General features: G+C 60.0%; 1 protein-coding gene across 2 annotated transcripts in view; it reads right to left on the bottom strand.

Annotated features, from left to right (window-relative positions):
* Nucleotides 1-5,343: 5,343 nt before the first annotated feature.
* Nucleotides 5,344-22,861, bottom strand: part of IGLON5 (IgLON family member 5) — a 28,838-nt gene continuing 11,320 nt past the window's right edge. The window contains exons 2-8 of one of the 2 annotated variants that reach the window (XM_075907886.1): nucleotides 15,823-15,901; nucleotides 12,459-12,691; nucleotides 11,099-11,218; nucleotides 10,564-10,695; nucleotides 10,304-10,424; nucleotides 7,400-7,554; nucleotides 5,344-6,447 (exon numbers count right to left, since the gene is read on the bottom strand). In XM_075907886.1, coding sequence (XP_075764001.1) covers nucleotides 6,347-6,447; nucleotides 7,400-7,554; nucleotides 10,304-10,424; nucleotides 10,564-10,695; nucleotides 11,099-11,218; nucleotides 12,459-12,691; nucleotides 15,823-15,901 — 941 coding nt within the window. In that variant the 3' untranslated portion in view covers nucleotides 5,344-6,346. The remainder of the gene's footprint in view (nucleotides 6,448-7,399; nucleotides 7,555-10,303; nucleotides 10,425-10,563; nucleotides 10,696-11,098; nucleotides 11,219-12,458; nucleotides 12,692-15,822; nucleotides 15,902-22,861) is intronic. The other variant, XM_075907887.1, reaches the window with a different exon arrangement.

Raw genomic sequence — 22,861 nt, 5'->3', positions numbered from 1 at the left:
CCTGTGGCCCAGCGAAGCCGCTCGCACCCGCCGGAGGGAGGAGCTGGCCTCGGCCCTTCTGGACAAAGGCCGCAGCGGGCAAAGGGCGGCTTGCAGCACTCGGCCAGCGCGCGGCGTGATGTCGTGGGTTTCAGCTACAGGAGCCGCAGCGCCGGTCACAACTTTTGGAGGGGCCCGTTTGCAAGGGAGGAACAGTCGAAGCGCATCGACAGAGGGCCATGGCTCCGCCCACGGGTCTGGGCATTTCTTCAGTGCTCCCATGGGGTTGATCCTCAAGAGAAGATGCTGCAAAACTCCAGATTTTTGCCCAGGCCACGGAGGCTCTAGGGCTCCCGGCGAGCCGCTACCCAAGATGTCTGGAGAGATTCCTTCCTAGCATGCTGGCCATGAGCCCACGTTCCCACGCCCGGACCAGGAGGTTGGCTGGAAAGACCAAATTCTCCTGCTTTGAGCCAGCCCCCAAAGAGTCTCTGGGGCTCTGCTGGGCTCCGCTCTGGCTTGGAGGTGTCCAGCGGCCATGTTTGTCGTTCGGAGACCAACCCGACGCCACCTGCAGAGCTGCTGTGGGGGATGGTTTCTGGGATGGAGCCAGCCACTGACAAGCGGAGCAGTTACACCTGGGAGGGCAAATACCAAGTGGTGGAATGGCTCTGGTGGAAGAGCTTCAAACAGCCACGGAGAACCCAGCACCAACAACCAGAGCTGTTCGGCCGGTGGCGGGAGCCTCTGGGGAGTAGGGGTGGAGCAGGAAGAGGAAGATCGAGGGCGGGGCCTCAGAGGAAGGGATAGATTTGGAGGCGGGGCCTCAGAGGAAGGGGCGGAGTTGGGGGAGGGGCCTCAGGGCAGCGCTCTCATGAGCAAACATAAAAAAGTCAGCACCTTTGGGACTGAGCAACCCAGAACTGGGCATGGACGGGTCTCGGAGGCCGGATCATCACGCGTTTTGTGTTACACGCTGTGCTCCTGAACGGACGGGATCAAGGACCAAGCCACCGTCCCCGGTGCCAGAGCTGTGCCAGCATGGCACTGACATGGGGGCGTGAGAACACGACAGGCAGGGGACCTGCAGCCGGCACGGACGCTGGGCAGCATGAGAACACATTAGGCAAGGGACCGCAGCCTGGCATCCAGGCGCCTGCACCCCAGCGCCCCCTAGTGCTGGGCCGGGGCATTGGGGCCAGCCCTGCCTGCCTGGGAGAGCTCCCAACCTGCTCCCTGCAGCATGCTGGGTTTTCTGGGGGTCCCCCCTTCAAGCACTGACCAACGCCAGCCCTGCCTCATACATGCAGAGCTCCTTCATGTGACCCCCAACCCCCTCTCTCTCCTTGGACCCCCTGCTCAGCCCCCAACATCCCGTCTCAATGCACCTACAGCAGCGCGACAGCCCAGCTCCTTCTGCAGAATCCCAGAGGCCAGCTGGCTCAGGGGGGTGGAGAATGGGGCAGGGCCTGTCCCCTCCAGGGGGGCACCAGCTGACACGCTAGTGAGTCTACGAGGGTCCACACCCGCAGGGGAGGTCGGGCACAGGACCGCATCAGGCGCTGCTGATGGGGCAATGAGTCTGTGGCCGTGATGTCACTGTGTGATGTCACTGGGGGGGGTTGATGATTTCCTACAAACGCTGTCAGCAAAGCGATTGGCTCTGCTGTTAAGAGGTTAAACTCCAGGCTGGTTCCAGTCATGGCCGAGCCCATGGCTCCATCATCCAGGTGGGCAATGGGGCTGGGATGTCAGAGGGCTCTGATTGGGTGGTGTCTGCTGCATCAGCACCTGTGATGTCAGCAGCAATGCCCATCCCCCGGCTGTGATGTCACAGTGATGTCAGAGCTCAGAAAGGATGACCCCAGGGCTGGCGAGGCAATGAGGGAGGCAGAGCCATCACTGTGACATCACAGAAAGCCACCACTGCAGCCATGACATCACAATTGTCTGGCCACGCCTCCTTCACCTGCTGATCCTCCAGCCAGCGAAGAGACCCAGTGAGCACAGGGAGGACGACAGTCATGCTGGCATGCCTGTGGACCCTGAGCTGTCTAGCTCTCGAGGATGCCCATCACCCCGGAATCTGGGCACTGCGCCCTCTGTAACATCTTCCCCCTCTCCCGCCCTGCAGGCAAGCCGGGCAGCGCAATTCTCCCCATTGTACCAATGGGGAAACTGAGGCAGGATCACCCAAGGTCGGTGGAGGTAGGAATAGAACTCAGGTGGCCGGAGGCCCAAGCGCCCACCCTTTCCAGCTGGGATCCTGGCCAAAACCGTAATACACCTAATAAACAGCAATAAATAGCACAGTGGGGTCCTATGCGGTGACTGCAGTGCCTGGGTGTTACCATAATACACTTAATAAATGGCACTTGAATACACAGCACCTAGCAAAATGGGGCTTGGGTGCACAACAGAGGTTCAACACTAACGGGGGCAATTCAGGTAGATTTATGTTTGCTGGCAACATACACAATAACTAAGGCTGCTAATTCCAGCACCCTGGACAGCTCCATGCCCAGGGACAGGCTGGGAACAAAAGCCATGCAGGGTTGTTGAGAAACCGCAAGCCCAGCTCCCCAGGGAGACCGAACCCGACTTCGCCAATCCGGATTTCCTGCCCTGGACAAAACCAAACAAGCAAATATTCAGACCCAGCGATATCGGCTCCCAGAAATCAGATTCAAACATTCTGCGGGAAAATCAACTGAACACAAACCCCTTCCCACGCCGGCACAGAGGCCTTCGCGTGCTTTGGCGTCTTTGGCCTCGTTACAAATCAAATCACGTGGCGGACAAACAAGCAAGGAAATTCACAGGCCAGAAACTTGGGGATGTGTGTTAACATCTCACTCCCAGTGACCGTCTCAAGCCAGCCCGACCCACGTGTCTGGTCCGACGCTGTTCTGTGTTATGAAAAGATCTGGTATGGGGGAAAACGAGGGATGGGGGGTAGGGTTCCCACTGGAGCTTCAGGGTGATCTCTAGGGCAGATGGAAATTCTCCAGTGGAACGTCCCCTTTTTCCGCTGAACATTGTCTTTTCCCATATGAAGGAATGAAGTTGAAAACGTTCACGTGCCCACATTAGGAGAACCCTGCAGGGATGCAAAATCTGCATCCGTCCCCGCGAAAACCGTCCCCGCTGTGGATTTGCAGGGCTCTCCCCGTTTGATGTGAGCAACACGATTGACCCAAAATGACCCCCCCCTCCCCTCCAGAATTTCATTTCACAGAACGTTTCAATTCCATTTTGTTGTGTTCTGGGAGTTTCAAAACTGTGGTCTTTCCTGGGAAAACAGAGGAGCCGGTGTCTACTCAGCTGTTCTCAACTGCGGGGCCTTTTGCACCATTCCCTGGGGCAGACACGTTAATAGAGATGGAGGTAGGATACCAGGGTAGATGGGCCCATGTGGATCGGATCTGGGCTGGCATGGAGTGGGCTGGTTACACATCTCAGAGAGGAATAGCCTTGCAGACGTGTGCTTGGTAATATGCCAGGAATGAGGTCTGCCCTCATGCTGTAAGCACATACACATGTCTCCCCTGTGTAGCAAGCAAGCACAGTCCTGAGCACATCCTGGAGGCCCTACAATAATAAACCAAACCTGCACAATGCCCAGGCATTCCAAAAGACCCTACAATAATCAGACAAGCTCATAGAGCACCTAGGATTCACAGGAGATCTTACAATAACACACCAAGTCTGTGAAGGCCAGGCACTCCCAGAATAGAGAACAAGCTAAGTGAGAAACCTCCAGCACCTCCAGGAGACCCTACAATAACATATCAGTGCATAACTCCTCCCAGCTGCCCAAATGTTTATTACCAAAAAAAAATTCCTAACTTTATTTACTTAATTTCATTAAGGTGATAAATATCAACCTATTATTATAGGGTCTGTCAGGAAAGATGATAGCACATGACCCGGTTTTGTTATTATATGGTGTCTCAGTATGGATAGGGTGGTACACATGCTGGTTTGTTATTGTAGGGTCTCTGCCAGGACTGCATTGGCAGTCTGTTGTTATATCTTTCAGAGGGGTAGCCGAGTTAGTCTGTAACAGGAAAAACTTTAAAAACAACAAATAGTCGAGTAGCACTTTAAAGACTCACAAAACATGTAGATGCTACCATGAGCTTTCATGGCTACAGCCTACTTCCTCAGATTACCGGACCATCTGAAGAAGTGGGTGGTGCCCACAAAAGCTCATGATCCCATCTCCATGCTTTGTGAGTCTTTAAAGTGCTACCAGACCATTTGCTGATTTTAAAGTATTTCCTATGATTATAACATCTCCCACAAGCGGAGGGGATGGGCTCACTGGTGTATATTGGCATGGCTGGGCCCGTTTGTTATTATAGGGTCTCCTGGCCTCCCACTGCTGCATCCCAGCTCTGCGCACGACGACATCAACTTTGCAAATGTTCATCAAGCCCCACAACATGCCCCCCAGTGGCTGCAGGAAGCCGGAGCCCCTCAAACCATCCCCTCGTTGTCGACTCACTCTGGCTCGGCGAGAACGGAGGGTGCGGAGGTGGGCGTGGAGCAAGGGAAGCAGATCCCTTAGCTAAAGAGACGGACGGTTTCCTTGTTCAGCCCTAAGCCCTTCTCCATCCAGCGCTGGGGAGCCGGGTTTCAGACGAGGGGCACACAAGTCCCCTCGTGCCCATATTGCCGGGATGTCGCAGAGCCGTCGTCCTGAATCCAAATCCCAGGGAGGCAGCCAGCTTCCAATTCGGTCTTCTCCACGCGGGGGCAGGGAAAGGACTGAACAATGCAGGGAATTCCCAGCCCCCAAACTTCCAGAAGGAAGGAAATCCCTCGCCTGAGAAATGGGAGGAAGTTCCCAGGGGGAAAGCAAAACACTCGGTGAGTGCCAGAAAGGTGCAGGTGCCAAACCCCCCGGGCGTCAATAAGCCAACTGCAGGTGCAAACCCCCTCGGTTAGGAAAACTGCACATGCAAAACAACTTCATTCATTAGGGAAATGCACAGGTGAAACCCCTCTTAATTAACTAACAAAGTTGCAGGTGCCAAACCTTGGTTAATGAAGGACATTGACAAGGCAAAAATCTTCGTCAGTTAGGGAAGTGGGTCAGAAAGTTGTATCGAGAGAAGAAATCGCCAGCCCCTGAAACTGTGTGAAGGCAGGAAATTCCCTATCAAAACCGGCACTGATTGAAGGCAAATTGCAGGCCACAAAACCTGGACTTCCCCACCGGGCAATCAAATTTGTGAGGTGGCAAACTTCCCGCTGGGGCAAATTGCTGGGGAGTCACAGCTGAAAGGGGGATCCTTCTGGGTTGTTTGTTAAGGAAGGAACGTCACAAAAAGCTATGGAAAGACTCAACCGAAAACCTCTGATCTGGGGGGATTCTCGCCCCAGAAAACTTTATGAGCTAAATAAATCTGCACTCGAGAACTGGGGTAGTTTTAACCCCCTGCAGACTAAGAGAGTCCACAGCTGAAACCTGCGTAAACTAGAGAAATTCAGAGTCAAATCCTTATGACATTCTCCCCACGAAGACCAAATCCAGTCTCAATTCGGATCATTCTCAGCCCACAAAAAACTTTGTGACCGAAGGACATCTCTAGCGTCAAACCTCTGTAAACAAGGGAATTCTCAGCCTCCAGGAGATTGTGAACTAAGAACATTCACAGCCTCATGCTTGTGTAAACAAGGGTCATTTTCAGCCCCAAAGCTTTGCCAAGGAAGGACATTTTCAGCCTCCAACCTGTGTAAACAAGGGAATTCTCGGCCCTGCAAGGTGAGCGAAGACAATTCTCAGCCCTGAAAGCCGGCAGGAATTCAGAGTCCAGAACCTGTGTAAATCTGGGTCGATCGCAGCGCAAAAAACTTTCACTGAGAAACTTTTCAGCCCCAAATCAGGGAAAACGCCCCTCTCAAAAACTCTGTGCGCACTGGGGACGCGCCGCTCCCACCGTTTCCGAACGCCGGAGGTCTCGCCTCTCGCACCAGCTGAGAACCCCAAAGTCTCCTAGAAGGGGAACAACTCCTCACCCCGAGGCCTATCTCGGGGGCCTCCATGGGGCCCAGCTGTGCTGGCCGTTAACCCTTTAAAGCCCTGTGTCTCTGTAGGTCAGTTTGTTTGTCCTGGTAGAACAAGTTCAGCTGGAAGTGTCTGGGATGGGAAGTGACGGAAAATGGCTGTAGAAAGAAATGCATATTTTTTTTTTGTCGTTTTTTTTTCTTTTTCATGGTTCCCTCACAGTGCTGGGGTTCTCGATACGATTTGTTTCTTTGTTTTCTCTCTTGGTCTTGCCTGGAAAGGAGAAGGTCTCGCTCTCTCCGCGCGCTCCCTTCCTGCTCCAGCTGCCGCGCCTTCCGCCTGCCGGACGCGCTAGATCTTAAACAAGAGAGTCACGAAGGCAGACGACAGCAAGCCCAGGAACAAGGGGGACTCCATGCCCGTCACGGCTATGTTCTCCAGAGAGCCAGGCCCTGGCAGGAGAAGAAAGAGGGTTTCAAAGCCGGCGGCAAGACTTCCCGGGGACTGGGGCGCTAGGCGTGATTTCCAGTACCACGTGAAGTGCTGGTGTCGTGGGTTCAAGGAGGGAAGCAGGGGACCAGGACACTGAGTTCTGCCCCGGTCAGGGAGGGCAGTGGGGCCTAGGGGTCGGAGCAGAGGGATCCCTGGACATTCCATCTGTTACTAGAGCCCAGGGCCAGTCCTGAGAGACAGTGGGCGGAGCCGTGGGTGATGGTGGGTGGGGCCAAGGTGTGGGACATGGGGCAGGGCTGTGGGGGACACGGGTGGGACTGCAGTGGGTAGGACCAATCGTGAAGGACTCTGGGCGGGGCTGTAGGGAATGGTGGGCGTGGCCAAGGTGGGAGACCGTGGGTAGGACCAATTGTGAAGGACACTGGGCGGGGCTGTAGGGAATGGTGGGCATGGCCAAGGTGGGAGACCGTGGGTAGGACCAATCGTGAAGGACACTGGGCGGGGCTGTAGGGAATGGTGGGCGTGGCCAAGGTGGGAGACCGTGGGTAGGACCAATTGTGAAGGACACTGGGCGGGGCTGTAGGGAATGGTGGGCGTGGCCAAGGTGGGAGACCGTGGGTAGGACCAATCGTGAAGGACACTGGGCGGGGCTGTAGGGAATGGTGGGCGTGGCCAAGGTGGGAGACCGTGGGTAGGACCAATTGTGAAGGACACTGGGCGGGGCTGTAGGGAATGGTGGGCATGGCCAAGGTGGGAGACAGTGGGTAGGACCAGTCGTGAAGGACACTGGGCGGGGCTGTAGGGAATGGTGGGCGGGGCCAAGGTGGGAGACAGTGGGTAGGACCAGGCGTGAAGGACTCTGGGCGGGGCTGTAGGGTACAGTGGGCATGGCCAGGGTTAAGGGCAGTGGGCAGGGCTGTGGGGGACAGTGACACGGGGCAGGGGACCTACGTATCAGCCGCAGGCTGGCGTTGGAGGCTCCCAGCTTGTTGGAGGCCAAGCAGGTGTAGTTCCCATAATGCCGAGCAGTGACGTTGTCGATGAGCAGCATGGAGCGCGTGCGCTCGTTCCGGATCCGCAGCCCCTCGAGGCCCCCGAAGAGTCTGCTGGGGAGGGGGCGAAATGGGAGGGAGAGGAGGGAGTGTTACAAGGACCTCGCAGCTTCATACCTGGTAGGGGATTTATCAGCAAACCAGAATCAAAAATGATAAACTACAGAACCGGCAGGGCTGGCAAGGGCTGTGGGGTGGGGGTGAGGGGCACCGGTGGTGCTGGGGCAGAGGGGCTGGGCTGGGAGGGGCTGCGGGGCGAGGGTGAGGGGCACTGGGGCAGAGGGGCTGGGTTGGCAAGAGCTGTGGGTCGGGGGTGAGGGGACTGGGGCACTGGGGCAGAGGGGCTGGGCTGGTAAGGGCTGTGGGTCAGGGGTGAGGGGCACTGGGGCAGAGGGGCTGGGCTGGCAGGGGCTGTGGGTCAGGGGTGAGGGGCACTGGGGCAGAGGGGATGGGCTGGCAAAGGCTGTGGGTCGGGGGTGAGGGGCACTGGGGCAGAGGGGATGGGCTGGCAAAGGCTGTGGGTCAGGGGTGAGGGGCACTGGGGCAGAGGGCCTGGGCTGGCAGGGGCTGTGGGGTGGGGGTGAGGGGCACTGGGGCAGAGGGGCTGGGCTGGTAAGGGCTGTGGGTCAGAGGTGAGGGGCACTGGCTCAGCTGTGAGTTGGCTCCTTTGATCTCCAAGGCCATTTATTTCCATTTGCCCCATGAATTCCCCATTGAAAACCTGTCCCAAGAGTTGGCACGTGGCTGATGCCAGAGAGTGACTCTCCTGGAGCGAGGGGGGGGGGCTCCCCCATTCAGGGATTACCCATCACCTGTGAGCACAGACAACCAGCCTGACAAAGTAACAACAACCCACCAAACAACCCCCCTCAAGGCATCAGCCTAACCAACCACCACTAGACCCAGCAACGAACCCAGCCGGGCCATATTCAAGGCACCACACAAAACCCAGGAAACCACCAAACAAATCGACAGACCAACCAACAACAAAACAACCCTGATCTCAAACAACCAACTTACCAAACAATATGGGCAACAAAATGGCAAATGGAATTTAATGTGGATCAATGTAAAGTAATGTACATTGGAAAAAATAACCCCAACTATACGTACAATATGATGGGGACTAATTTGCTACAACTACTCGAGAGAGATCTTGGCGTCCTCGTGGATAGTTCTCTGAAAACACCCACTCAGTGTGCAGTGGCAGTGAAAAAAGCAAACAGAATGTTAGGAATCATTTGAAAAGAGATCGAGAGTCAGACAGAAAATATCTTATTGCCTCTGTATAAAACCCTGCTACTCCCACATCTTGAATACTGCACACAGATGTGGTCACTTCATCTCAAAAAAGATCTATTGGCATTGGAAAAGGTTCAGAAAAGGGCAACACAACTGATGAGGGGTTTGGAATGGGTCCCATAAGAAGAGAGATTGAAAAGACTTGGACTTTTCAGCTTAGAAAAGAGAAGACTAAGGGGGGTATATGATAGAGGTCTATAGAATCATGACTGGTGTGGAAAAAGTAAATAAGGAAAAGTTATTTACTTCATTTCCACAATAAAAGAAATAAGGGTCACCAAATGAAATTAATAGGCAGCAGGTTTAAAACAAACAAAAGGAAGTATTTCTTCACTCAGCGCACAGTCAATCTGTGGAACTCCTTGCCAGAGGATGTGGTGAAGGCCAGTACTTTAACAGGGTTCAAAAAAGAGCTAGATAGCCATTGATGGACCTAACCTCCATGAATCTATTAGCCAGGATGGGTAGGAATGGGGTCCCTGGCCTCTGTTTGTCTGGAAATGGGTGACAGGGGAGGGATCACATGAGGATTACCTGTTGTTTTCCCTCCCTCTGGGGCAGCTGGCATTGGCCACTGTCGGCACACAGGACACTGAGCTGAATGGACCTTTGGTCTGACAGTCTGGCCATTCTTATATTCTTATGTAATAAGGAACTTAGGTATCGAACAGTCGTAGCCCACAAACCAACAATCTGAATAAAACAACAATCAATCAACCCAACAATCACACCAACAAGCCAATGATGAACCCACTCAACAAACCATCACTTAACTAATACAACAACCAATCCTGCAAACCAACCAACAAACCAACAACCAGCTGAACAAACTATCAACCAACCCAACAATCAGCCCCATGGACCAATTGAACCAACATATTAACTCCGATAATCAATCCTTCAACCAACTCAATAAACCAACAACCAGCCAACTCAGCAAACCATCTGTCAACTAAACTGCCATATTGACAACCACCCAACAACCAACTCACCAACCAGCCAATCCACCATATCAACAATCACCCACCAACCAACCCAACAACCAGCCAACCTATCGTACCAACAATCACCCAGCAACGAACCCACCAACCCACCAGCCAACCCACCATATCAACAATCACCCAACAACCAACCCACTAACCACCCAACCCATCGTACCAACAACCAACCTACCAACCAACCCACCCACCATATCAACAATCACTCAACAATCAACCCACTCACCAGCCAACCCACCTTACCAACAATCACCCAACAACCAACCCAACAACCCAACAAGCCCTGAGACCTCCAGAAAGGGGATTCATCTTTCCGGGACAAGACTCTCACAGCTCGGATCTCACTGGGAGGAGAACTTGGACACCTAGATGACCATGGATCACTTGATGCCACGTGGCCAATGAGAGACCAGAGGGTGGCTGATTGGATGTCAGACTCCCATGAGGGCAGGCCATGCGGCCCTCTCCTGAGGGCTTGGCGAGGCGGGGGAGAAATCACTCACTGCTTCTCATCCTTGAACCACTCGAACTCGGCGGCGGGCACAGCCATCGCCTCACATCTCAGCAGTGCCGGCTTGCCCATGGGGGGATAGGCGTCCTTCACGTCCTTGATGGTGGGAGGGTCTAAGAGGAGAAAGCAAAGGAACTGAAGGAGAGAAGCTAGCGCCCCCTAGAGGCTCCTCTGAGCCAGCCTGGCCTGCCTGCACTGAGGCTGGATGGGAGCTGGCGCCCCCTAGAGGGGGAAGGGTGAAGGGCGACTCACAGTTGACCGTGATCAGGACTCTCTTGGTGTCGGCCATGGAGACGCCGTTGGCCGTGATACACTCATACTCCCCGGCCTGCTGCCTGTTGATCTCAGTGATTTCCAGATATTCCCCTTCGCTGGTGAAGCCGTCTGTGTGGGGAGGAGGTGTGGAGCAGGGGGAGACAGACACAAACACAGACTTACACACGAGAAAAGACACACAACAACACAACAGTTATCAACCCCTCTTGAGATGTGGCCACCGCTGGCCAGGGCTGGGGGGGGGGCAGGGGCTGCGGGGCGGGAGTGAGGGGCACCGGCAGGGGGTGGCTGGAGCTGGGGGGGGCAGCAAGTTGGGTTCTCGTTCGATTCCTCTGTGTCAGCTCCAGCCCCCCAGTCTCCTCTCCACTCGGATCCCTTCCCAACCTTCTTCCCCCCCCCCATATCCAGCTGATTCCTCCATAGTATCCCCCTGCCCTGATCCACCCCCATTGACCCCTCCCCTCTCACCTGCCCCCAGTCTCCAGCCCTGGCCCAGCCCGCTCCCCCTCACCTCTCAGCTGCCGCCAGGTGACGGTGGGTTCTGGTTTGCCCGTGGCCATGCACAGCAAATTCACGTTGCTCCCTTCGTTCACTGTTACAGCCGACGAGATATTCGTGATCCGAGCTGGTACTGGGGAGGAGGGGGGGAAAAAAATCGGTGAATGCGGCACCAGCCTCCGTCCCCCTGGGGGTGCCCTCTCCTCCAAGCCCCATGCTTGGTGCTGCACAGTTGACGGAGGGGGCCTGGCACCCAGACGCCCCAGCCCAGAGGTGGCCGCATCTCAGAGCCAGGAAAATAAGCCTGGTATAAACAGCTCTCCCACCCCGCCCCAGAGGTGGCCACATCTCAGAGCCAGGCGAGGAACCCTGGGATAACCAGCCCTTGCGCCCCACCCCAGAGGTGGCTGCACCTCGATGCTGGGTGGCACGTAGGGGGTTAACGTTGGACTCCCCCCCCCCCCCCCCCCCGGGTGACGGAATTTGACGTGGAAGCCAGAAAAAGCCGCCCCCAACGTGTCTCTCCCCACAGCCCCGCTAACAAGGCCCATGGTGGGAGCGGATTGGCTGGAATGACGCAGGCCACGGCCAATCAGGAGGAAGCAGGAACAGCTGCAGCAGGGACCCCGCAATTGTCCCCCCACATCCAATCAGGCTCCATTGTCCCCACTTCCTGGCACCGCGGCCTGCGGGCACCTGGGGGGCGGGCAGCTGAGATGGCAAAGCCTCCCCAGCCGGCCCCGGCAACCGGGGGGAGGGGGAATGATTCCTGGCTCCGATCACGCACACGGGGCCGCCTCCGGGAGGGGGCGGAGGCTGGTTAGACGGGGACCCCTCCCCCGGTACTGAGATGCAGCCACCTCTGGGCTGGGGCGGGGGGGGGCCGACATCCCAAACTCAGCCCCACCTCACAGGGCCTGGGGGGTGGGATCTGCGGATGCCGCAGGCGCTGGGGACGGACACTCATGGGTCCAGCACAAACCCAATGGCAGGGAACTGCCCCCCGCACTACCCCTCCCCCCCATCCTCTCCTCCTCCCCCCAGCTCACCCACAACCTCTGCACAGTCCCTCCTCAGGGACCAGCCCCCACCCCCTTCTGCACACTGCATAGACCCCCCTCCCCTGCAGGACCTCCCAGCCCCTCTGCTCTGCCCCCACTGGTCCTCGCTCCCCATCCCACCCACAGGCCCCAGTCACTGCCGATTCCTCCACCTCCCTCCGTCCCACCCCTGCCCAGCCCTCCACCCCAACCCCCCAGCCCCTCCGCCCCACCTCTGCCCAGCTCCCGACCCCGACCTCAACCCCTGCCCAGCCCCCGACCCCGCACCCCAGGGCCCCGCATGCCTGCCCCCCCCGCCCCACGCCCCCGTACCGTGCACGATGAGGTAGACCTGCGCCGTGTGGGGCTTGGCCTGCGTCTGGAAGGAGCAGGTGTACAGCCCCTCGTCCCACACGTCCACCCGGGCGATGAGGATGCTGAACTCGGCCGGGCTGTTGGTCAGCAGCTGCACCCGCGGGTCGATGGACCACTTGTCGTTCCCGGCATAGAGGATGTTGGAGCGGTTCAGCCAGGCCACCCGGGTCACCTGCTCGTCGATGTAACAGCTGGGGGCAGAGACAGTGGGGCTGCGGGTCGGGAGTGGGGGGCACCGGCAGGGCTGTGGGGCAGGGTGGGCCGGGCAGGGGCTGTAGGGTGGGAGTGGGGGGCACCGGCGGGGCTGTGGGGCAGGGTGGGCCTAGCAGGGACTATGGGGTAGGAATGGGGGGCATCGGCAGGGCGGGGAAGTAGGCTGCGGGTCAGGGGTGAGGGGCACCGGCAGGGCTGGGGGGCAGGGCTGGGTGGGCAGGGGCTGCGGTTCGGGACTGAGGGGCATTGGCAGGGCTGGGGGGCAGGGGCTGTGGGTCGGGGGTGAGGGGCACCAGCAGACTGGGGGGCCCAGGCCTGTAATCCCTACCCCCAGTCTCTGTCTCACTGCTGTCCCATGCACCCTGGTTCCCAGCCCAAAGGCGATTTCTGTTCTGCCTCCTGGAAAATTCCACTTTGCCTCAGAACCAACCGCTCCCCAGAGGTGGCTGCATCTCAGCCCCAGGCTGGGAGCAAGAGCCTTGAAAGAGCTCTCAGAGCTGGGAGCCAGGCCTCCTGGCTCTACCCTCAGCTTATGCACGAGCGAGATGCCTGAGCTGTTCCAGCTCGTTTTATCATCCCCCCGAACCCGCTGGGACGAGTGGATTAGTATCAGCCACGCAATTCCCTGCCGGTGCCCCTCACTCCCGCCCCACAGCCCCTCCCAGCCCAGCCCTGCCGGTGCCCCTCACTCCTGCCCCACAACCCCTCCCAGCCCAGCCCTGCCAGTGCCCCTCACTCCCGCCCCGCAACCCCTCCCAGCCCAGCCCCGCCGGTGCCCCTCACTCCCGCCCCACAACCCCTCCCAGCCCAGCCCCGCCGGTGCCCCTCACTCCCGCCCCACAACCCCTCCCAGCCCAGCCCTGCCAGTGCCCCTCACTCCCGCCCCGCAACCCCTCCCAGCCCAGCCCCGCCGGTGCCCCTCACTTCCGCCCCACAGCCCCTCCCACCCCAGCCCTGCCAGTCCCCCTCACTCCCACCCCACAACCCCTCCCAGCCCAGCCCTGCCGGTGCCCCTCACTCCCACCCCACAACCCCTCCCACCCCAGCCCTGCCAGTCCCCCTCACTCCCACCCCACAGCCCCTCCCAGCCCAGTCCTGCCAGTCCCCCTCACTCCCACCCCACAGCCCCTCCCAGCCCAGTCCTGCCAGTCCCCCTCCCTCCTGCCCCACAGCACCTGCCCCCCCCAGTCCTGGCCCCCCCAACGCTGCCAGTGCCCCTCACTCCCGACCCACAGCTCCTGCCAGCCGTGCCCCTAGCCCCCCTGACCTCTGCCACTCTGGGCTGTGAGCCCTCCCTCAGGACAGACCGACTCATTGGGGTTTTCTCTCCGTTGAGGCCACAAGCACTAAATAATTCCTGGCCCCAGCACTCCAGCACCTGCTGCAGGACTCAGATTGGAGGGCGCACAGGAGATCCGGGAGGGGTTCTCTCTGCCCCATTGCCCCAGTGCAGCACTAGGGGGCGCTGCACGGGAAGGGTCCCTGTGCTCGGACGCAGGCGGGGAGCGCCCCCTGCAGGCGGTGTGCGGAACACGGCCTGCCTGCGACCAGCCGAGTGCCATGGTGGGAGGGGGTGGCGGGGTAAAAGGGGGCGGGATTACAGACAGCGATGGGGGTGTTGGGAAGAAGATATGAGGGGAATATTGGGAAAGGGATACGGGGGGGCAATACCGGGGAGCATGTGGGCTCCCTTCCCCTTCAGCACCCACCAGGCTGCTGCCCCCCCTCCACTTCCCGCCATATCTAGGTCAGCTCAGCCCCATTGCCCCAGGCAGAGCCTCGGGGAGGGCTGCGCGGGAGCGGGGAGGGGGGAGAGGAGCTGGATGTAGGTCAGTGCTGAGCATGACTCAGGCTGGCTGGTGCATTGCAGGCGAGGGGGGAGAGAGAGACGGGTGTATGGATAGAGAGAGGGGGGGGGGATAGATGGATAGATGTGTGGGGATGGATGGATGGATATAGGGGATTTTAGGGCCAATACAGGGGGTGTCTGGAGATGGACGGACGGACGGATGGATGGATGGATGGATGGGTACAGGGGTTTCAGGGCCGATACAGGGGGTGTCTGGAGATGGATGGACAGACGGATGGATGGATGGATACAGGGATTTCAGGGCCGATACAGGGGGTGTCTGGAGATGGATGGATGGACGGATGGATTGGTACAGGGGTCTCAGGGCCGATACAGGGGGTGTCTGGAGATGGATGGATGGATGGATGGATGGATGGGTACAGGGGTTTCAGGGCTGATACAGGGGGTGTCTGGAGATGGATGGACGGATGGATGGATGGGTACAGGGGTTTCAGGGCCAATACAGGGGGTGTCTGAAGATGGACAGACAGACAGACGGACGGATGGATGGATGGATGGATGGATGGATGGATGGATGGATGGATACAGGGGTTTCAGGGCCGATACAGGGGGTGCTTGGATGGATCACAACTACTCACGTCCCTTCCTGTTGCCCAAAGACACCTGCTCACCCCCAGCTTGGTTATTGGTACCAAAGGACACAGACTCAGTGGTTCTGATCCAGTTTCTACAGTGCAGTTTGTTATTGTAGGGTCTTTCATCAGTGCCAGATTGTTACTGTCGGTCTCTCAAGCGCAATTTAGCGTCACTGGGTCTCTCACCCTCACCCTAACGGTGCCAACTTTTTTATTGTAGGGTCTCCAGCTCAGATGAACCCTGCTGCCCTCGCCCAGGGCTCCCTCCACCCAGCTCTGCCAGTGCCCCTCACCCCAACCCACAGCCCCTGCCAGCCCAGCCCCGGCCCCTCCCTCCCGCCCCACAGCCCTGCCAGCGTTGCTCTCGCTCCGAAGCAGGCTTGCTGGGTAAGCAGACAGACTTTTGACATCACTGTTCCTAGCACAGCGGTGCCCCGGGGCCCATGAAGACGTGAGTGGTGACAGCTTTAGGGGGACACAGTGTGAGGAGGGGAGGGGACGTGACGAGGCGGGGGCGCTGCAGGGTCACTCTGCCTACAGCTTCCCACGAGATGGAGCCAGACGAGCTCCTCGGGGGTGGGAAGGGAAACTCGGAGCCGTGCTGCGGGGCCAGCGACCCCCAGCCACACGGCTACAGCGCGGGGGCGGGCAGGCAGGGACTCACCTCAGCGTGGCGTTGTCCCCTTGACACACGGTGTAGTTGTCAGCCGGCTGGTTGTACTCCAGGCTCCCCACGAGCAGCCCTGAGGGCAGAAAGAGACAAGGGGTGAGAGAAAGCCCAGAGAGGGTTCTCCCCGGGCTGAGATGCAGCCACCTCTGGGGTGGGGCCCAGGGGCTGTTTAATTCACCACAACTCAGTACAGTTTAGGTGGGAAGTGAATGAAAATCTCAGCTCGAGGGAGGATTGTGGGAAGCTGAGTGGAGTCGCCCCAGCTTGGGGGGGACCTGAGGCCAGCCCTGTCTGCCAGGGAGAGCCCCCATTCCTCCCCTTGCCCCACAGCACCCCATAGCGTCCCTGCATCGCTGCCCCTACACTACCAGCCCCAAGGTGGTGGAAAAGCAGCTGCTACCTGGGGGCACAGGGGGTTATAACTGAAATGTGATCTCAGCCGGGCCCAGCAGGGGGCGCTCGCCCTACACACAGGCCTCGGGGCCTTAGGGCTGTTTTAGGAGGGCAGAGCTGGAGCTGGGGGTGGAAAATCCAAAGGTTCTTCCCCCACATGGAGAACAAAAGAGATCGGAACATAAAGAACCCAGGAGTCCTGGCTCCCAGCCCCCCTGCACTAACCACTAGCCCCCACACCCCTCACCATGCCAGAAGAGAACCCAGGCGTCCGGGCTCCCAGCCCCCCTGCACTAACCACTAGCCCCCACACCCCTCACCATGCCAGAAGAGAACCCAGGCGTCCGGGCTCCCAGCCCCCCTGCTCTAACCACTAGCCCCCACACCCCTCACCATGCCAGAAGAGAACCCAGGCGTCCGGGCTCCCAGCCCCCCTGCTCTAACCACTAGCCCCCACACCCCTCACCATGCCAGAAGAGAACCCAGGCGTCCGGGCTCCCAGCCAACGCAGGGCACCTGTCAGGACGCATTGGGAGGATTTCAGTGACGGAGCCTCCCATTCCCCCTCCCCCTGCCAGGGACAGGCCGACCCCCCCAGGCCTCATCAGCTGGTCTCATCCTATCACCCTCACCTCAGTCCCCGCTGGGCCTCCCCCATGGAGCAACAACCTCACTGAGGTGTGGGGCCAGGAGAGCTCAGGGCTGGGGGTCAGGAGTGAGAGGCACTGGCAGGGCTTGGGGGGGCAGGGGCTGTGGGTCAGGGTGAGGGGCCTGGCAAGACTGGGGTGTCAGGGCTGGTTCTCATGGAGGCTGTGGGTCTGGGGGTGAGGGGCCCGCAGGGTGGGGGGCAGGGCTGTGGGTCGGGGGTGAGGAGCCTGGCAGGGCTGGGGGGCAGGACTGGTTCTCATGGAGGCTGTGGGTCTGGGGGTGAGGGGCCCGCAGGGCGGGGGGGCAGGGCTGTGGGTCGGGGGTGAGGGGCCTGGCAGGACTGGGGGGTCAGGGCTGGTTCTCATGGAGGCTGTGGGTCTGGGGGTGAGGGGCCCACAGGGCGGGGGGGCAGGGCTGTGGGTCAGGGTGAGGAGCCTGCAGGGCAGGGGGGCAGGGCTGTGGGTCAGGGTGAGGGGCCCGCAGGGCAGGGGGGCAGGGCTGTGGGTCAGGATGAGGGGCCCACAGGGCGGGGGGCAGAGCTGTGGGTCAGGATGAGGGGCCCGCAGGGCGGGGGGGCAGGGCCGTAGGTCAGGATGAGGGGCCCACAGGGCAGGGGGCAGAGCTGTGGGTCAGGATGAGGGGCCCGCAGGACGGGGGGGTAGGGCTGCGTGTCAGGATGAGGGGCCCGCAGGGCGGGGGGGCAGGGCTGTGGGTCAGGGTGAGGGGCCCGCAGGGCAGGGGGGCAGGGCTGTGGGTCAGGATGAGGGGCCCGCAGGGCAGGGGGGCAGGGCTGTGGGTCAGGATGAGGGGCCCACAGGGCGGGGGGCAGAGCTGTGGGTCAGGATGAGGGGCCTGCAGGGCAGGGGGGCAGGGCTGTGGGTCAGGGTGAGGAGCCTGCAGGGCAGGGGGGCAGGGCTGTGGGTCAGGGTGAGGGGCCCGCAGGGCAGGGGGGCAGGGCTGTGGGTCAGGATGAGGGGCCCACAGGGCGGGGGGCAGAGCTGTGGGTCAGGATGAGGGGCCCGCAGGGCGGGGGGGCAGGGCCGTAGGTCAGGATGAGGGGCCCACAGGGCGGGGGGCAGAGCTGTGGGTCAGGATGAGGGGCCCGCAGGACGGGGGGGGTAGGGCTGCGTGTCAGGATGAGGGGCCCGCAGGGCGGGGGGGCAGGGCTGTGGGTCAGGGTGAGGGGCCCGCAGGGCAGGGCGGCAGGACTGCGGGTCGGGGTGAGGGCTGGGGCCAGGGGCATCCCAGACTCTTCTCTCTCCATCGTTCGACCTTCCCGGCTCCCTGAGGTAGAAAGGACGCTAGCGACACGCAGCCACGGTGCCCGCACGGCTCCGCGGGGACGTGACTCCAGCGTGGGGGGGACCAGGCTGGCTGGGCCCAGGGGGCGATTGGGGCAGGGGAGGGGACCCTGGGATATTTGGCTGGGGCGGGGGACAAGGGGCTGGAGGCAGGAACCCGCTGCCTGGGCCCCAGGGCCGGCCTCATGCACCTACGCGCGGTCAAAGCCGGAGAGGAGCCGGCAGTGAAAAGGGGCATCCCGCCCCCCCCCGACCCCCACCTCCCTTGGGCCCAGACTGGGACACCGGGACTTTCCCCTCCAGGGGCATTGGATCCGACCCAAGTTAGGATGCAGGGCTGGGGGGGAGCAGGTTGCAGGTCGGGCATGAGGGGCGCTGAGAGGGCGGGAGGGCAAGGGGCTGTGGGTCGGGAGAGGGGCGCTGAGAGGGCGGGTGGGGAGCCCAGGGCTGGGCTTGCAGGGGCTGCAGGTCGGGCATGAGGGGTGCCGGCAGGGTGGGGGGGGGCAAGGGGCTGTGGGTCGGGAGAGGGGCACTGAGAGGGCGGGGGGAAGGGGCTGTGGGTCGGGAGAGGGGCCCTGAGAGGGCGGGGGGAAGGGGCTGTGGGTCGGGAGAGGGGCCCTGAGAGGGCGGGGGGAAGGGGCTGTGGGTCGGGAGAGGGGCACTGAGAGGGCGGGGGGCAAGGGGCTGTGGGTCGGGAGAGGGGCACTGAGAGGGCGGGGGGCAAGGGGCTGTGGGTCGGGAGAGGGGCACTGAGAGGGCGGGGGGGCAGTGCGGCGAGGCGGCTGGGGCTGGGCAGGAGCGGGGGCAGCAGCCGGTTGGTTACTTTGCATTCAGAGCCAGCGACAAGGTGACAGGGGAAGACGGCACAGACAGCGATCGATCATCCCCAGCCGGCGCTGCCTGTCAGCCCCTCAGCCCCTCGCCGCCACCCCACAGCCCCCCCGTCAGCCCCTCGCCACCGTCCCACAGCCCCCAGTCAGCCCCTCGCCCCCGTCCCACAGCCCCCCCGTCAGCCCCTCGCCACCGTCCCACAGCCCCCCCATCAGCCCCTCGCCGCCACCCCACAGCCCCCCCCCCCCCCCCGTCAGGCCCTCGCCGCCACCCCACAGCCCCCCGTCAACCTCTGGCCCGCACCCCACAGCCCTCCCATCAGCCCCTCACTGCTGCCCCAGAGCCCCCTGCCAGCCTCTCGCCGCCGCCCCACAGCTCCCCTGCTGGCCCCTCGCCACCGCCCCACAGCCCCCCCTGCCATCCCCTCGCTGCCGCCCCACAGCTCCCCTGCCAGCCCCTCGCCGCCACCCCACAGCCCCCCCGTCAGCCTCTCACTGCTGCCCCAGAGCCCCCTGCCGGCCCCTTGCCGCCACCCCACAGCCCCCCTATCGGCCCCTCACTGCCGCTCCACAGCCCCCCTGCCAGCCCCTCACTGCCACCCCACAGCTCCCCTGCCATCCCCTCACCGCCGCCCCACAGTCCCTGCCAGCCCAGCTCTCAGGGGGCTATTGAGGTGGCTGGCGCTGCACTAGAATAACCCCCCTCCCCCCATCAGGCCACCATGCCCCACTGGGACCAATGGAGATGCCTCCCCCCTCCCCCCTCCCCTCGACACAGTCTGGTTTGGGCTAATTCAGGTGATTTATGGTGCTTGGTCATGATGCTCCTTGAGGTGCAGCGAGGCAAATACAGGAGCAGGGGGGCCGGAAGCCTCGACGCCTGGGTTCTCTCCTGGCTCTGGGAGGGGAGTAGGGCCTAGCGGTCAGAGCTGGAGCCCGGATGCCTGGGTTCTGGGCTGGGGGCGCAGGGCCCCGCGGTTCCATGCGGGCGCTGTGCGGTGATTTCACCGTGGCCTGGAGCTGGTAAGAAAAGGCAGCAGTGCAGGTGGGGTTTGTACGTCCCCCCAGGGCTGTTAGCCAGCTTGGGGGAGGGTGTCCCTGCTGGCCGGTTATGTAACGCACACGCCTTCCCCACACACAGCCTGCAGGGGGCAGCGCACACACCTCTGGCCAGCAGCCACACACTGCCGCCCCGGGGGAAACCGAGGCAGGGATTGGGCCTGTAGGTCCCCCCCTCATTGGGCAGGTTCTGACACCAGCTCCCTGAGGACTCGCTCTGCCGGGGCCTGGGCTGGATTTAAATAGAGGAGGGGGGGGAGGTCTGGAGACAGGCGGACAGGGCATGCACCAGAGATACGGTGTATTCATCCCTCCCTCCCCCCTCTGAGCTTCCTGCTTCTTCCTTCCCATCCCCTGGCTCACACCAATATGCCTGTCAGCTGCCTGGCTTTGTGCCCCCTTGCAGGGGGGGGGTAAGACTGTGAGCCTCAGTTTCCCCTCCTCTCCCATCTCGCCTAGGCTTTGCCCCAGTTCCCCCTGCCTTGGATGCCCCCATCTCTCGCGGGCTGCAGTAGGCCCAGGGAGGGTCGTGAAATACTGGAATTGGGCACAAAGGAGCTAGGGGTGCGGGTGGGGGGAGGAAATTGTCTTCTGCCGCCGCAGCAGGAGGATGCTGATAGGAGCTGGCAGGACTGCAGCTTCCCCCCTTCGCTGCTTCCCGGCCCGGTGGCCTTTTCAGAATCAATAAGCTCTTTCGGAACTGCGTGCTCAGACCGGGTGGCAGCATGTGTCGTGGCCCAGTTCCCCCCCCGGAACGTCACGCGCCCCAGCCCCCCAGGCAGCCTCTCCCGAAACACAAGAGTGCCCCCCGGACTCATCGCATTGGGACCGATCTCTAGCACCATCTCGTTTCTCCGCGAAAGCATGGGACTAAAATCACGCGACTGTCTTCAAATTACCCTACGGGGACTAAGAATAGGACCTCTGCACCCTTCCAAGCATGTCGTGAGAGGTGACTAAGGAGCAACCCCAACCTGTAAAAATAAACACATGCTACAAAACCAGCAACAACTTCAACCTGAATAGCAAGCCAGCCTCAAAGAGGGATTATGACGCAGGGCAGCCAAACCCGAAAGGATATGTGAACGTGAGGAAAACGGGCCAACGCTGGAGAGAATTAGAAAAGGCGGCACAGGACAGAGAGGCTTGGAAAGGAGTTGTTGAGGGCCTATGCGCCCATAGGAGCTAAGGGCAAAGAAGAAGTCTTCAAATTGGCCCCAAGAGCATGTGTGTGTTCTGGAGTGGCCTATAGGATTGGGCGTTTGATGGGGGACCCTTGGGTGGTGGGTTCTAGTTCTGCTTTTCCCCCACCCACCCTGGGAACAGCTGAGGATGCTGTAACGGCTATGGCTAAGGGCACACAGCAAGCTTTAACTCAAAATGAGCCACATTAAGGCTACGTCTAGACTGGCATGATTTTCCGCAAATGCTTTTAACGGAATAGTTTTCCGTTAAAAGCATTTTCGGAACAGAGCGTCTAGATTGGCAGGACGCTTTTCTGCAAAAGCACTTTTTGTGGAAAAGCATCCGTGCCAATCTAGACGCGCTTTTGCACAAAAAAGCCCCAATTGCCATTTTCGCGATCGGGGCTTTTTTGCGCAAAACAAATCTGAGCTGTCTACACTGGCCCTTTTGCGCAAAAGGACTTTTGCCCGAACGGGAGCAGCACAGTATTTCCGCAAGAAGCCCTGATTTCTTACATGAGATCGTCAGTGTTCTTGCAGAAATTCAAGCGGCCAGTGTAGACAGCTGGCAAGTTTTTCCGGAAAAGCGGCTGATTTTCCGGAAAAACTGTCCAGTCTAGACACAGCCTAATTGTATGGCTTATTTCAGGTTTGGGGGGAGGGAGAGCTCAGTGGTTTGCACATTGGCCTGCTAAACCCAGAGCTGTGAGCTCAATCCTTGAGGGAGCCATTTAGGGGTCTAGGGCAAATGTGTCAGGGATGGTACTTGGCCCTGCCATGGGGCCTCAATGACCTCTCAAGGTCCCTTCCAGCTCTAGGAGATGGTATATCCCCATTTAGTAGTATTATGTATCTATCTTCAAAATCATAACCTACAAGTGGCTAGGCTGGGTCAGACCAAAGGTCCGTCCAGCATTTAGAAAGCAGGATGAAGGAGCCACAGAAGGAAAAGCAGCGGGGTAGGTTCTGGAGTAGCCTAGGGGCTAAGGCATTTGCCTGGGGAGCAGAGCATGGTGGGCTCACATCCCACCTACTCGCCCTGGGAGCAGCTAGACAGCCAACACAGGACACCTCAGGGATGGAGCTGGCTCATGTGCTCAGAAAGAAGGGTAGCCAATGCCAGGTGCCCCAGATGGAACAAACTCAACAGGGAATCATCCACTGATCCATTCCCAGCTTCAGACGGCGGTGAGGGACACCATGCTGGCCAGTAACCATTGAAGAACCCAGCCTCCGTGAATTTATCAAGAACTTTTTTGACCCTGTTATAATCTTGGCCTTCACAACATCCTGTGGCAAGGAGTTCCACAGGTCATAGGAAACTTTGGTTTGTTTTAATCCTGCTGCCTCTTCATTTCACTAGGTGACCTCTCGTTCTTACATTATGATGAGTAACTATTTGATTCCTAGACCCACGTGATCACCGTAAAAATCGTGACATTGCCAACAGGCGCAAATTGTTGCGTGCAGCCGGAGGAGACTGATCCCTTAGAACCAGGCCCTTCGCCTTCAAAATCAGGAGACTGCTGTCCAAAAGCATGAGCCCATCTTCAAACCTGCAAGGCTGCTGCAGATTGTGAGATTACCCATAAAACCCAGACACGGCTCCCTGCACCGC

This window comes from Pelodiscus sinensis, chromosome 24 (genome assembly GCF_049634645.1).
Source record: "Pelodiscus sinensis isolate JC-2024 chromosome 24, ASM4963464v1, whole genome shotgun sequence".
Taxonomy (NCBI): Eukaryota; Metazoa; Chordata; order Testudines; family Trionychidae; genus Pelodiscus; species Pelodiscus sinensis.
The sequence above is the reverse complement of the archived record's forward strand: the minus strand, read 5'-3'. Positions and strand labels throughout refer to the sequence as shown.